The sequence below is a fragment of the Dasypus novemcinctus genome, chromosome 3, assembly GCF_030445035.2.
Source record: "Dasypus novemcinctus isolate mDasNov1 chromosome 3, mDasNov1.1.hap2, whole genome shotgun sequence".
NCBI classification, from domain to species: domain Eukaryota; kingdom Metazoa; phylum Chordata; class Mammalia; order Cingulata; family Dasypodidae; genus Dasypus; species Dasypus novemcinctus.
Window position 1 is genome coordinate 18,851,820 of NC_080675.1, and position 16,474 is coordinate 18,868,293.

The 16,474-nt window shown below is 36.4% G+C and overlaps 1 protein-coding gene across 3 annotated transcripts in view; it reads left to right on the forward strand.

Annotated features, from left to right (window-relative positions):
- The window catches only part of EML5 (EMAP like 5), a 196,511-nt gene that overhangs the window by 85,038 nt on the left and 94,999 nt on the right, over window positions 1-16,474 (forward strand). For 2 of the 3 annotated variants that reach the window (XM_058292607.2, XM_071213731.1), the window contains exons 13-17: window positions 177-295; window positions 1,301-1,487; window positions 9,489-9,594; window positions 10,979-11,072; window positions 12,067-12,167. In XM_058292607.2, coding sequence (XP_058148590.1) covers window positions 177-295; window positions 1,301-1,487; window positions 9,489-9,594; window positions 10,979-11,072; window positions 12,067-12,167 — 607 coding nt within the window. The remainder of the gene's footprint in view (window positions 1-176; window positions 296-1,300; window positions 1,488-9,488; window positions 9,595-10,978; window positions 11,073-12,066; window positions 12,168-16,474) is intronic. The other variant, XM_071213730.1, reaches the window with a different exon arrangement.

The window sequence follows — 16,474 nt, forward strand, 5'->3', positions numbered from 1 at the left end:
TAAGGAAGTAAATTTCATAATGTGCCTTATTATTTAAGACAGTAATTGTTAAAGCTTTAGTGATGAACAGTAACCACAATGTATGAAAGTTACATTAGGAGTCTGTGAATGCCTTTATTGATATATATTCTGTATTCTGTTTTTTTGTAATATTCTATTTATATACATTTTTTAAGGTTTACAAAGAAGATCTACCTCAGCTTAAAGAGCAATGCAAAAAGAAACAAAAGAGTGCTACTTCTAAAAGAAGAGAACAGGCTCCAAGAAATAGTATTCGACTACACTTTGTTCATGGGTATAAAACAACTGTTTTTCATTTTGGTTTGAATTTTGGTTTCCCCATCTGTAAAATGGAAATATGTCTAATTTGGAATGATAGTGTGGTTCCCTTTGGCCTTATTTTGATTTCATATTTGATTTTCATATTATTTTGGCCTACATATTTTGATTTCAATAAAATACAATTTCTGAATTCTCTTAGAACATCTGGCAACACAGGCCTCACATTTCAGCCTAGTAACAACAGATTTTGCAGTCTGAGTCTTTCTTATCCCTCACCCAGCTCTCATTTCTTACCTGCCTGATAATGCTTTTCAAGAATTTGAAAGAGGGTTTATTTAGTAAAAGTATTTTTCCTCCTGTGACAAAATAGCTAGCATATTTCTATACAGATGTGTGTTTTATGAACTGGGTTTTGTTTAAGCTCAAAGAAAAGTTGCTATAAATGGGTATATTGACCATTTTAAGAAGATCTAGCTACTTTTTTCTGGATGTGGATAATATTTTTTTAAATTGTTTTAAAATTTTATTGTTGGACTATATGTTATATTCTTATGATTTAACAATGTATATAGAAAGATATTTTGAAAACCTCCTTCCCATCTCTGTCCCCCCAGCCATTATTTACCTCCTCTATAGGTATCCACTACTAACTTCATTTTAGAAATATTTATGCATATACAAACAAATACAAATATACTCTTCTATGACCTTTTGCTTGTGAAAAAGCAACTGTTTTATTTTATTTTATAGTACACACATTTAATATTATACAAATAATAGTATAGTATATACAGTGTTCTGCACCTTTTCTCAATATTATAGGTTGGATTAGGATGCTATTTGTAATCAGAGGAAGTTCATAAAGTTTTATGAGAACTGAGATGTTTATATTTTCTTTTAATTGTTCAGTTTCTTGTAAAACTGGAAATTGAATGAACCAAAAGATATTCACTTCTCTGTATAATTCATATTGATCAGTTAAAAGGCCAGAGTTAATGTGATTTGTTTTCTATATTAGTTACAGAGGTTATGACTGTCGAAGTAATCTGTTTTATACTCAAACTGGTGAAATTGTATACCATGTGGCAGCAGTGGGTGTCATTTATAATAGACAGCAGAACACACAGCGCTTTTACATGGGTCATGATGATGATATTCTCTGCCTGGCTATTCATCCTTTGAAAGACTATGTGGCAACAGGCCAGGTAGGTTAGACATTTGTCTCAGTTTAAAGTTAAGCTAGTTCACTTCTTTTTATATCTTTTGTGTTTTAGGAAATGAAGAATAAACAATTCTTTAGAATAGGATTTTATTTTCATATTATAAGTAAAATTTACCCCGTATTTCTTCCTATATTTTTCTTTATGAGCTTAATAGTTTTAGTTATTATTATTTGAATTAGAATTAGAATTAAGAGCTCTGACTTGTATTCTCATTTTTTAGTTGATTTGTAAAATGATAGCAAACAAAGACTAGAAGTCTGGTTTCTTTAGGTTGAGTTATCTAAAAATATTATAATAAATTAGCTAATGATATTCTGTGACAAATAATATGACCATGTATTTATTTTGCAACCATGATAGCAACCTATTTGGGTTTAGCAAAGTAGAAAGCACAAATATTGAAAAAAAAAACACTGAGAAAAGTCTTAACAGATATCTTTCTATATAGGTATTCTCAGAAAGGAAGGGAAGGAATGATGTTTATAGAGTCCTACTAAAAGTAACTTTTAGATTCCTATTATATGTAAGCACCGTTTATTTACATATGTTTATTTTATTGTCATGTAAACCCTATGAGCATGAGATCATTTTACCCAGTTTACAAACAAGAAAGTTTAAATGTAGAGGAATTAAATAATTTGCTCAAAGTTACCCAGCTAATAAATAGTAAAGCCTAAACCCTTAGTCTGTCTGGCTCCAAACACTGTGTAAAAATATGCTTAAAGCTCTGTACCTTCTAGGGAATATTGGGGATCAACTTTTGTCATCCTATATAGCTTCCCTGAAAAGAGAGATAATGCTTCCCTTTTTTTTTTTTTTTTTTTTTTACTATTTTTACCTTTGTCGTTCCCTCCTTTTTGTCTTACCGTGCTCTTTCTTTTTTTTTAAAAGATATATTTATTTATTTATTTCTCTTCCCTCCCCCCCCCCACCCCAGTTGTCTGTTCTGTGTCTTTTTGCTGCGTCATCTTCTTTGTCCGTCTCTGTTGTTGTCAGCAGCACTGGAATCTGTGTTTCTTTTTGTTGTGTCATCTTGTTGTGTCAGCTCTCCGTGTGGGCGGCGCCATTCTTAGGCAGGCTGCACTTTCTTTCACACTGGGCAGCTCTCCTTATGGGGCGCACTCCTTGCGCTTGTGCATGGGGCTCCCCTGCGCGGGGGACACCCTGCGTGGCACGGCACTCCTTGCGCACATCAGCACTGCTCCTTGCTCTTTCTTTTTGTTTCTCTCCATCCCTCCCTTTCTTCCATTCATTCAGAAACATTCATTGAGCATATGCTATGTACCAGCAGGACATGTGCTGGGAATATAAAGATAAAACATCTTGCTGTGGCAAAAACTCATTTTCTGAGGGAAAAGACGTAACATACAAAGGTGTGTCATGAAGCTTAGATCAGGGCTTCTCAACCTTGACACTGTTGATATTTTGTACTGGATAATTATCTGTTGTGAGAGGCTGTCTTGTGCATTCGAGGATGTTTAGCAACTTCCCTGGCCTCTACCTATTAAATGTCAGTAGAACCCTGCTCTCCCCAATTGTGACAACCAAAAATGTCTCTAAACATTGCCAAATGTGTCCTGGGAGGTCCACCTGTCACTAAGAACTGCTGGTATAGAGATGTGTATAAAGTCCTACAGCAGTTTAATAAAAGACTGCTTAATTGTGTCCAGAAGAATCAGGGAAACCTTCATAGAGATAATGACATTTGAGCTGAGCTGAGTAGTTTACCTGGCAGAAGGGGAATTGGGGAAAACATTCTATGTGTATTATATCATGTGTAAAAGTGGGTCAAAAACAAAGCACAGGGAAGCAGATATGGCTCAAGTGATAGGGCTTTCACCTAACATGTGGGAGAACCCAGGTTCAATCCCTGGGGCCTCCTGGTGAAAAAGAAGAAGAGAAAGCATGCCTGTATGGTGAGCCAGTGCCCATGTGGTGAGCCAAGTGCCTGTGCAGTGAGCTGTGTGCCCACATGGTGTGCCAGTTCCCTGTGCAGCAAACCAAGTGCCCATGTGAGTGCCCACAAGGTGAGCTGAGTGCCTGCGCAGGGAGCTAAGTGCCCATGCAAGTACCTGTGTGGTGAGCCAAGTGTTTGTGCAGTGACCTGAGTGCCCACATGTTGAGCCAGTGCCCACTCAAGTGAGTCATGCAGCAAGATGATGATGCAACAAAAGAGAGACAAAGGGGAATTCAAGGTGAAGCACAGCAGAAACCAGAAGCTGAGGAGGTGCAATTGACAGGGAACCTCTCTCCACATCACAGGTCCCCAGGATCAAATCCTAGTGAATCCTAGAGGAGAGAAAATGAGAAGAGAAAACAAAAAGAGTAAATAGATACAGAGGATTGCACAGCAGATGGACACAGACAGCAAAAACAGCAGGGTGGGGGGAGAAAGGGGGAGCAGAACGAGGAAAAAATAAAATAAAAAATATAAAACCAATTGACTGTAAAAAAAAACAAAAAATAAACAACAAAGCACAGCTTATTTAAAGAACCATAAGGGAAGTGGATTTGGCTCAATAGTTAGAGCGTCCACCTACCACATGGGAGGTCCAGGGTTCAAACCCAGGGCCTCCTAATTCATATGGTGAGCTGACCCATGCACAGTGCTGATGTGTGAAAAGAGTTCTGTGCCATGCAGGGGGTCCCCCATGTAGGGGTGCCCCATGTGCAAGGAGTGCGCCCTGCAAGGAGAGCTTCCCCGTGTGAGAAAAGTGCAGCCTGCCCAGGAATGGTGCTGCACATATGGAGAGCTACAGCAAGATGGTGCAACAAAAAGAGAAGGTTCCCGGTATTGCCGACAAGAATACAAGCAGACGCAGAAGAACAGTCAGCAGACACAGAGAGCAGACAATGGAAGGGGGGACGGGAGAGAAAGAAATAAAAATAAATAAATCTTTAAAAAAAAATAAAGAACCATGAGTAGCCCAAAATGTTTAAATGTTTGCGTGCATCATGGACGTTAGTGGAAGAACTAATAGATAGGTGAGGGCGTTGGCATCAAGGACTCCATTTGCCTTTAATTTATATAAATAGTTCCTCTAGGAATTTGAACATTTTTTTTGGTATTACTGTAACACAGACAGGTATAAAAATTGGCCATTAACTCTCATGATTCTGGAATTTTAGGGAGTTCAGGTCAGGTTATACTGAAAAGTCAGCCACAAGAGCATTCTGCATACCCATTAAGCCATAGCTCCTGTGTTTCTGGCTTCACTCACCAACAGCACTTCTGCTTTAGGGACTGCAGATCCAAAGCCTTCCTCCCAAGGCACAGCCTCATACTGCCTCCTCTACTTCTCCTAGTATTTTCTTTTTCTTTCCTTTGTTATGTTACAACCAACTGGTTTCATCTCTGTAAAATTACAGACTAAAATGAATTTTCTTAATTTTGTTGAAAATGATAAAAGTTATATTTATTAGGAAAAAAAATATTTCCAAAGCATTTCCATGAAATTTAGGTGACAAGTCTAAATGGGTGGTTTTTGTTTGTTTTCTTTGGAGCCTAGAGTATAAGGAATGCACTTTTAAATGGAGGTGAAAGGATGAAAGAACCTGAAGATCTTTATGTTACATCTTATTTACATCATTCAACTTGAGTAGCTTGACTGATAGTACCATTATTTGGAAATGTTATTTAATTCTGCAAATATTTATTGAGTTCTTCCTGTTTGAAAGCATTAAGTGTTGTGAGGAAACACAAAAACAACGGACTGACTGCCGTTATCAAGAGTTTATAATCTAGAATAATATTTAGATGTATTACTGTGTATATACAGTTTCCTAAAAAGAAAATCACTAAAATACATTCACTTAGATGTTTCATGGTCAGCTCAGATTGAACATGTCTAAAATGGAGATAAATTTTATTAATCTTGCCTTTGCTACTCAGAACATGGCACCGTGTTAACTTGGTCGTCTAAGCCTTGGCGTCAACCTTCTTGTTCTCCTTCATCCCCTGTAGCTAGCTAATTGCTTCCTAAGTTGTAGCCATTCCTTCCTTGGATATGTATTGATTCTCTGTCCTGAATATATGTTTATTCTTTTGTTTTTCATCCTTATCTTTACTTGCAATTCATTGCTTCATAATTTCTAAACTATTGTTAGATCCAACCAACTGATTTTCTGCCTTAGGTTTTTTCCCTTATCCATTTTCCCTATCCACTAATCTAAAAGACTTAAATCCTTCCGTGTTTACTAGTAGCTTTTAGGTTGGTGTCTAAACTGTTAGCATGCAATTCAAAGGCTGTGATCTAATCTAATTCCAACCTCCTCTTTTTATCTCTTTCCATTTACTACCCTGTAAAATCTGCCCCTGACTCCTGAGCTGTTTAAAATTTGTCCAGCATGTAATCCTGCTTCATGGCCTTTACTTAGTTACCTTCTCTTGGAAAACTCTTGCCCTCCACTTCTATTCAACCGCCCTACTTTATCTAATTCCTACATTTTAAGACTTTAAGTAACATATCTGAGAACTCCCCCAACCTTTCTCCTGTCCTCTCATCCCTGAGTGAGATATCTCAAGTGTGCCCTAATAACTCTATCTATATGTTAGCCGGTACTGAATATAGTATCCAAATCTAGGCTCCTTCATTTTTTACCTGTGGGCAAATTAATTTATCATGCCTCAGGTTCCTCATCTTTAAAAGGAGCATACTATGAATGCCTATCTCAGAGTTATTGTAAAATGAGTCAGTCTTGTAAAGTGCTTAGAACAGTTTCTGGGATATAAGTAAATAATCTTCATTATCTTCAGGTGAGATACCTAGTAGGCAATAGTAAATTTAGGTCTTAAATTCAGTAAAAATATGAGAGTTAGATTTAGGAATCATTTCTTGATCTAACTATTGAAACTTTGGAAGTAAGATACCTCAGGGTGAAAATGTAGAATGAGAAAATGGGAGAATTAAAGACAGTATCTTTTTTTTTCTTTGTTAGCAAAATTGTGAGTTTACAGAACAGTTATGCATAAAATATGGGATTCCCATATACCTCACCACTACCAACACCTTGTGTGGTTGAAACATTTGTTGATAGCACATTTTTATAATAGTACTATTAAAGTCCATGATTTAACTTAGGGTTTACTGTTTGTGTAGTATAGTTTCATGTATTTTTTTTTTTAGTTTTATTCCATTACCATATATAAAATCTAACATTTCCCCTTTTAATCATATTCAGATATATATTTCATTGCTGCTAATTGCATTCACAATGTTGTGCTACCATCACCACCACACATTACCAAAATATTTCCATCATTCCAAGTAGAAACCCCATACATTTTAAGCCTTAACTTCCCACTACCTATCCCTACCTTATCCCCTCATAGCCTGTATTCTAGATTCTAACTCTACAAGTTTGTAAAGATAAAATCTTATGAAAGGTTTATATGAACAAACCTTTTGTATGTTATCTGTTTGTATGACAGATGAAGTTTGTGAAGGAAACTCAGGAGACCACAGATCCAGGAGAGAGTTCTCCAGAGGTTAAATAGAAAATTTAGAAGTCACTGCTAACATTTGACTCAATAAGTTAATGAAATATTGGCTGATTGTAGTGTTGTTTTTTTGTTATGTCCCTATATAAAACTATTCTTTAAATGAACTATAGGGGAGCAGATGTAGCTCAAGTGGTTGAGCACCTGCTTCCCATGTACAAGGTCCCAGGTTCAATCCCCAGGACTGCCTAAATACAAACAGAACAAAAAAAACCAGTGCTCATTGGGGAGCAGATGTAGCTCAGAGTTGAGCACCTGTTTCCCATGTACGAGGTCCTGGGTTCAATCCCCGGTACCTTCTAAAAAAAAATTATACTTGACAGTTATCTTAGTCATTTCTGGAGTTGCCTTTGTATACAAAGCTTTATACAATGTAAACTATAATCCATGTGGTGTAGCAGTGCTCCAAAATGTATTGATCAAATGCAGTGAATGTGCCACACTGATGAAAGAGGTTGTTGACGTGGGAGGAGTAGGGGTGGGGTGGAGAATGGGGTATATGGGATCCTCTTATATATATATATATATATACTCTTTTTTTAAGGCTTTACTTTTTTTTATTTTAATTTTTTTTTAAGATTTATTTTATTTATTTCTCTCCCCTTCCCTGCTGTTGTCTGCTCTCTGTGTCCATTTGCTGTGTGTTCCTCTGTGTCTGCTTGCATTCTTGTCATACAGCACTCGGAAACTGTCGCTTTTTTTGTTGCATCATCTTACTGCATCAGCTCTCTGTGTGTGCAGCAACACTCATGGGCAGGCTGCACTTTTTTTTCACACGGGGCAGCTCTTCTTGCAGGGTGCACTCCTTGCACATGGGGTACCCCTACGCGGGTGACACCCCTGCATGGCACAGCACTCCTTGCGTGGAACAGCACTGCACATGGGCAGCACAGGTCAGGAGGACCTGGGTATCGAACCCCGGACCCTCCATATGGTAGGTGCTATCAGTTGAGCCACAACCACTTCCCGTCATACTTTTTAATGTAACCTTTTGTGTGATGTATGTTTCTTTTTTAAAAAAGACAATAAAAAAAGCTTTAATCTTTTTATCCTTATAAAGAAAATTGATGAGGAATAATTAAGAATTGACAGTTACCCTATGTATTTATGAATATCATAAACCAAATTAAAAGATAGATGCTTCCATAAAATTGGTCTATCCAGAGTCTCATACATTTTTGGTGCTTTAACCCTTTCTATATCTTTGTTACAGCATTATCCTATCCTAGAATGTGCTTGCTTGCTTCTCCTTTTATCCAAATCCTGACTTTCTAAAGGCCAGGATCAAGCCTTTCTCTACAACCATTTGTCTTCTTAAGCATATAGTACCAGGTGTTCTTTTTTTTTGGTTTTTATAAAGGGATGTGTTATTTAACTGAAAATGTCACATCTTCCCAATAAATTTACAAAAGTTACCTGAATGTCTTGCTGTACATTGTATCCAGCATAAATCCTCTGCCAATAATAGGTACTCAGTAAGCATTTATCTTTATTGATGAAGTACATGATAAAATTTAGAAGGAATCACATAGATCTAGAAACACTGAGTTTAGTTTCATAGCTTTTTTTTACGTTTTTATTGTCTTTTTTTTTTTTAAAGATACATAGATCACAAAAAATGTTACATTAAAAAAATATAAGAAGTTCCCACACACCCCACACCCCCATTCCTCCCACATGAACAACCTCTTTCATTATTGTGGCACATTCGTTGCATTTGGTGAATACGTTTTAGAGTACTGCTGCATTGCATGGATTATAGTTTGCATTGTAGTTTATGCTCTCCCCCAGTACATTCAGTGGGTTATGGCAGGATATATAATGTCCAGCATCTGTCCCTGGAGTATCATTTAGGACAACTCCAAGTCCTGAAAATGCCCCCACATCTCATCTCTTCTTTCCTCTCCCTCCCCTCAGCAACTATTGTGGCCACTTTCTCCACATCAGTGCTACAGTTTCTTCCACTATTAGTCACAATAGTTATACAGTGAAATACCAGTAAATTCACTCTAATCCATATTTTATTCCTCCATCCTGTGGACCCTGGGATTGTGATGTCCACTCAACCTCTATATCGAGACAGGGCTTAGATCCCACATGGTTGATGGATGTGATTCTCCTGCTTGGAGTTGTAGGTCCTGTAGAAGTAGGAGCTGCAACTCTGCTGATGCTCAGAGCCCAGCTAGCACATCGCCAGTCCAGAGATTGTAAGTCTCCTATGTATACACCAACCCCAGTGTCAACCACAGGTTCAGTAAAAGTGACAGAAGAGGTATATGTAGAAAGTTCATTAGCTTTTGAACAAACATAAGGAAAAATGACAGTCACATTACACTCTGCCTTGTATTTTTTATTTGATAAATGTCTATAGCAAACAAGACACAAGCTGTAAAATCTTTTTTTTTTCTTTGTTTAGTAGATTTGAAAATAAATTTTTGGATATTAATTGGATAAAATGACTTTTATAATTCTTTATATTTTAGGTAGGTAGGGATCCATCAATTCACATATGGGATACAGAGACCCTTAAACCATTATCGGTATTAAAGGGCTACCATCAATATGGTGTCTGTGCTGTTGATTTCTCAGGTAAGGCTGTTTTCTAAATAACAAATGATCAAAATACAGAGGCAATGCGTAGCATTTTAATCTAAATCACGTTGCCTGAACTTGTCATTTTGCTAAGACTTTCACAATTTTTATTAAATGTGCATATTAGTGGCCTAAGCAGTCACTACTATTTAAGTGTGGGTTGTCTGGTTAACTTGTTATAATTTTTAGTGGCAAAATAGACATTTCTATTAAAATAAAAACTTTGTATTCATAACAATGAAAATTCCTTTAATTACTGGTGGTGTATATCTCCCACTTTGAGCAAACCCTAAACTCAATTAATGTTTTACAGCCACAGAGTAAACTTTTTATAATGTTTAGGGTAAAAAGGCTAAGAAAGAGAGAGGCTCAAACTGAAATATGTGTTTATAACATTTCTATGAAGTGACAATTTCACGCTATTTTATAAAAAATCATTTTAGGTTGTGTTACCTCTTTGCTGCAGATAGACCTACAATGAAAGCTAGAATGTGGATTGGGAAGAGGGGGAAATACTATTAATAGAGAATTTTTTACTAAGAAACAGAAAATTAGTGCTTTCTGCTGATCTCACTGAAGTAATAGTAAATTATACAGAGTAGGAGTTTTTTTTTTTCAGGAGGGGATAAAAAAATAGATACGTGTATATATATATTTACATACATTCAAGGATTCTGCTAAAAACCGTGTAAACAAGAAAAAAGGATGTCAAACTCAGGAAGTCAGCAAAAAAAAGTAACTAGTAGCAATAAAGAACTAATTGAGGTTTGCAAAAGAGTTTGGCAGTGTAGAAAACATTTTATTGTATACGAACCTTTACAACCTATAAATACATGCATGTCTGTCAGCATGACTTAACTTGGCTCAATCATTTGTTTAATGTATTCATTACTCATTGCTTGGGAATAGTAACAACTGAAATAATTGAGCTTCACTTAAAGCATTCATATTAGTGGTGATATGTAGCTGTAACATATTTTTTCTATTTGATTAACTTTCCATAATCACTGAGTTGTCACATTAGAGTTCTTATGATGAATTTAATTGAAGCAAATCTTTTCTTCCTTGTCCTTATTTCTTTATTTTTCCCTTCTTCCTCATTTTTTAAAATCTCCTTTTTCCATTTTTCTTATCTCCCGCCCCAACCTGGTAGATAAATAAGGTAAATGAGATCAGAGAAAATGTGTCAGCAAGTAATTTTAGATGATTTGAGAAACTATTCTCCATTCTCCCTATAAATTCTGGTTCTTGTTATAGTTGTAAGTATCATTAACATTTAACATTATTTTATAAAAATTAAAATATAGTGCTCTGGTTTTAGAATATGTGCTGAATGTTTTTTATCTTCTAATGTTAATATCTCTCTGATTAATTTTCACAGCAGATGGGAAACGTTTGGCTTCAGTTGGAATAGATGATAGCCACACTATTGTGCTGTGGGACTGGAAGAAAGGAGAAAAACTTTCAGTAGCAAGGTAGGGAAAAACCTTGATATCACATAGGCAAATGGAAATGCCTGAAATTATTTTGTACTTTAAATTTGTTTTTAATTAGAACCATTTTGAAATCCAGAAGACATGTAAAATTTTTTTATTGTTACCGGCCTTATTACTGTCAATTAAATAGTATAATCATGATAAAAAGGATAAATGATTTCTGTATTCTTTTGTAGGTTTTCCTAGTGAACTTACTTTTTAATGTAATTATAGTATGGCATTGGAAATAACTGTTATCTAAAATCTCGATTTACAGGGAGAATGAATTCTGTGGTATGATATAGACAATGGAAAGCATAATAAAATGCTCATTATATAAATAACTGAAAACACACCCACATACATATATCACAAAGAAGTATAAGGTCATTTTAATTTTCTCCATTACATTTTTCTCCATTTTCTAAATTTTCTACAATGAGCATGTATTATATCTGTAATAAAAATGATATTAACACCTGCTTTGAAGAAGGAAATATCAAGAATATCAAATTCTTTTTTACCTCCAGTTCTTAAAGTGAAAAGTTAAAGCATTTTTAAAAACATAGATAAACGTTTTTACAGGTGTATAGGTAATGCTTAAATAAAAGGCAGTTTAAGAGGAACTTTGTATTTGGTACACTAAGTTACAATGAAGTATTATTTTTAAAATTTCTTAAACTCATTCATGCCCACAAATAGCATTTTCTGTGTACAGCAGTAAGTAATATAGGTGCCATCCAAAAGAAATTTACTTTGCATTGTTTCTGTATTTTGAGGTTTACCAGTTGATGTTACATTGAGCAGAGTTAAAATATTAAAATAATGACAAAAGAATGAATATATAAATGCATGACTATACACAGCCCAAATCTGAGAAACAAGTTCTAAATATATTCAGTAATGTAGTAATCAAGATAGGGTATGGACTAGGCAAAAATTATTATGGAAGAGATATATTTTCGGAGTTAAAACATTTTGGTGTTTATTTCAGAGGAAGTAAAGATAAGATTTTTGTTGTAAAGATGAACCCCTACGTGCCCGATAAATTAATTACAGCTGGAATTAAACACATGAAATTTTGGCGGAGAGCAGGTAAGGCAGTGCTTCTTTTTTATTCCTTTGAAATTTTTAAATTACTTTTAAAAATTATTTACCTAAGTGCAATGTGCTATCCTGGATTAGATCCTGGAACAGAAATAGGACACTACTGGAAAAACTGGTAAATTCTGAAGTTCAGTTAATAGTAATGTATCAGTGTTGGTTTCTTAGTTTTGGCAAAGATTCCATGGTAGTATAAGACATTAACATTAAGAGAAAATAGGTGAGAGGTATACAGGAACACTTTGTACCATCTTTATATTTTTCCTGAAAATCTAAAATTATCCAAATAAATTGTTTATTTTTTTGAAAAGTGATTCACTATTATCTTGTTGCAATTTAAATAAATGTAAGGTTTGTGTTGTCACTTATCAATTGCATTTATGTAGTATTCATATTTGCAAAAGGGTTTAAAATATGAAATTAATCAAATGACAGTCCAGACTCTTTCCTTCTGGTAAAGACATGTTTTGTAGTCTAAACTAAAAATGAAAAATTTTGCAGAAATTCTCTGTATGCTATAAAATAGTACTGCAAGGACTGTGATGTTATTTCAGTCATTTGTAACTGTAAAATAACTATGAAAGAAGGTAACAATTTAAATTTTTTAAAAGGAATAGTATACTTAATAAATTCCAGCAATGTGACATTAAAGTCTCTAAATTTAATCCTTTCTGACAAAATGTAAAAATATAGGAAGAAGTGAAACAATTATTAGAAAGAAATATACTTAGTGACGATATTTCTCAAGTTTAAGTAAGTTTTAAGTTTTAATCTACATAGGACACATTTATTTTCAGACTTGAGATTGAACACTTTGTCATAAACTCAGATCATAATTTTACATTTACAAAGAGAAAAGAAGTATTGTTACATATTGGTAATTTCATTTAAATAGACTTTTTCTTTGGATATTTAAATAGACTTTTCCTTTGGGTATCTCTAATGGTATTTTGTAAGCATTACAGAATTAGTAATGCTTACTACTGTCTTGGAAAAAAAAGTTTGTTTGAAATAAGAGATTTAAACAAAATAAGTAGCCTTAAAATGTAAAGATATACAATTAATTAGCTTTTCCACACTTAAGTTTGATTAGATATATAGTAGATCCGAAATTAAACCATAAAAGAATAAATGTTAAGATTTTTTTTTTAAGATTTTTTAAAAAATTTATTTCTCCTCCTCCCCCTCCCCAGTTGTCTACTTTCTGTGTTATTCTGTGTGTTCTTCTGTGTCCGCTTGTCTTCTTGTCAGTGGCACCGGGAATCTGTGTCTCTTTTTGTTGTGTCATCTTGCTGTGTCAGCTCTCCATGTGTGTGGCCCCCACTCCTGGGAAGGCTGCACTTTTTTCGCGATGGGCGGCTCTCCTTGTGGGGCGCACTCCTTGTGCGAAGGGCACCCCTATGTGGGGGACACCTCTGTATGGCATGGCACTCCTTGCGTGCATCAGCACTGCGCGTGGGCCAGCTCATCACACGGGTCAGGAGGCCCTAGGTTTGAACCCTGGACCTCCCATGTGGTAGGCGGACGCTGTATCCATTGAGCCAAATCCACTTCCCAATGTTAAGATTTTAATATACATTTCCATTTTCCTCACTTTTGGAGTTCTGATCCACAGAGTTCAAAATCCACGTGGGAAATAAATACCCATTTTATTAATCTGAAAAAGTACTGTCTAATCTTGCAATTGCATGACTTTAGGTAAATTAAGTTGAAGAAGATGACTTAGGCCCCAGGCTAAAACAAAGTTTTATCTCTTCTTTCACATATCTAGGCTTTGAGAATTCCATGTTCAGGCATGTCAGAGATGGGAGAGAGAGACCCCAAGTCTATTCACCCACACAGTTACATGTAATAGAACTACAGGCCTAAGTCATCCACACAACCAAGGTAGAAATCAACAGAACTATGGAGATGACCACATCTTAATCCAGAGTAGTGTTTTCAAAACTTCAATATATGTCACAATAACATGGAAAGCTTGTTATAACACACAGGTTGCTTGGCCCAATTTCTAGAGTTTCTGATACAGTAGGTCAGGGTGGGACCTAAGAAATCACATGAGTACCTGACTTAGTCTTAGTCTTGGTCTTGAAGTATAATAACACTTTTCACTATTAAGTAGGTATGACCCTCTGATTGTCAGGCTTTGGTAATCAGATGAGTCACTCACCCTCCTCTGGAATAAGGAAAATGAGAATACAAGGGTAGGAAGGACCCTGAAGGTTTCCCTGAAACACTCCTCTTCTTGGTAGAGTGAACCTGAGCATGGTTGACTTGGAGAAATGTTACCCATTCTCCAGTTTTTAAGAGTACCTAAATTCTTCCAAGAGCCTAATTTCTAAAAATATCTTCTTTTTTTTAAAGATTATTTATTTAATCCCCTCCCCCCACCCCCACCCCCACCCCCGTCCCCCGGTTGTCTGTTCTCTGTGTCTGCCCGCTGCGTCTTGTTTCTTTGTCCACTTCTGTTGTCGTCAGCAGCACAGGAAGTGTGGGCGGCGCCATTCCTGGGCAGGCTGCACTCCCCCTCCTGCTGGGCGGCTCTCCCCACAGGGTGTACTCCTTGCGCATGGGGCTCCCCTACACGAGGGACACCCCTGCGTGGCACAGCACTCCCTGCGCACATCAGCACTGTGCATGGGCCAGCTGCACACGGGTCAAGGAGGCCCAGGGTTTGAACTGCGGACCTCCCGTGTGGTAAATGGATGCCCCAACCACTGGGCCAAGTCCGCTTCCCTAAAAATATCTTTAAAAGTATATGTTGAATACAATATATGATTCATTATAAGCTCTATTTAGAGATATAATTGAAATTAATATGAAATTGATTCCAGATCACTGTATTTAGTTGCAGTTAACTATTTAATGGGTCTTATATGCAAGATGAAGATGCCATTACTTTTTTAGTTTGGTCAAGCTACTTAATCTGAGTCTGGTTCCTCCATTGTAAAATGGCAATAATACCACATAAAATTGTGGTACAGATTAAGTGAGATAATGCTTGTTAAGTTCTCAGAGCATAGTACCTGGCATTTGTAACCACTTATGCATTATTAGTCCTTTCACCTAGAAACTTGAATTTAATCCATGTGGGTTGTGGGGAGGAGCCACTGAAAATTTTGAATGCATTGATAAAATTACCTTGTATAATAGGAACATTTTATACTATGTACATCAGAAAAACCATCTATCACTTATCTAAACCAGGGTGGCAAACTTTTTCTGTAAATGGCCAGAGTATAAATATTTTAGGCCTTCCAGTCTAAGCGACAAAATCGAAGATACTATATAGGTGCTTACAGAACAAAAAAGATGCCTGCATTGCCTTACCCCATTTGTGCCCAGCTGCTGTCAGCTGGAGACATTCTTTCCAAGAGCGACCTGCTGAGGAGAAGGGGCCTGCTCATTTGGGGGTAGGGGTGAGGACAACATGGTCAGCTTCACTCTCTGCACCAGTGACACCTATCCCAGTTGTCCTTCTCTCCTCCTGGAGATCGTGACCTCAACTTGGGGCAGAGGTGAGGCAACTCCTGAACTGAGATTCCACTGCTTGGTGCCTCACAGTTGCCTTTAGCAGAGTCCCTAATTTGTAGGTGATGACCAACGCTGGATACCTGCGAGTTGCTGCCATCATCTGGGGAGACAGTCTCTGGGAGTGTGGGGAGAAATGGGCTTAGTTTTTACAGCTCACAATGCTAACCTGCTCTAGCGGGCACTGACGAAAACAGATGGTGACAGGATTTGGCATTGGACCTGTAATTTACTGACCCTATTCTAGTAGAAAAATCCCTGCTCTAATGAAGGCCAGTCCTTCCATTTGTGCCTGTAGTAGATCCCTTCTTCTCTCACCTGTTCAGGGACATCACTCCAACTCTTCTTTCCTTTCTCTCCTGTATCAGTTTTCCCTCTTACCAAATCTTCCCCTTAGCAAAGAAACAAACCTTGTTATTTCTTTAACTTAAATAAACAAAACAAAAACCTTATTTCACCCCTACCCTCTAGTTGTTAATCTTTTCTTTCCTTCCCTGTATACTAAAATACTTCCAAAGAGTTTACACTTTCTATTTGTAATTTATCTTCTCCTTTTTCTTGAGAGAAGTTTAATTGAGTTTTTTGCCTCACCACTCATCTAAACTGCTCATGCAAGATCATTAATGACTGATTGCTCTATTAAGAAAAGAAAATCTTCAGAATCTGTGGCAGTTTGATGTTATTTATTTATTCCAAAAAGAGATATTGATTATGTTTGTAAATTGGTCTGTTCCTCTGGGCTTGATACCCTTTGATTGTACTAGATT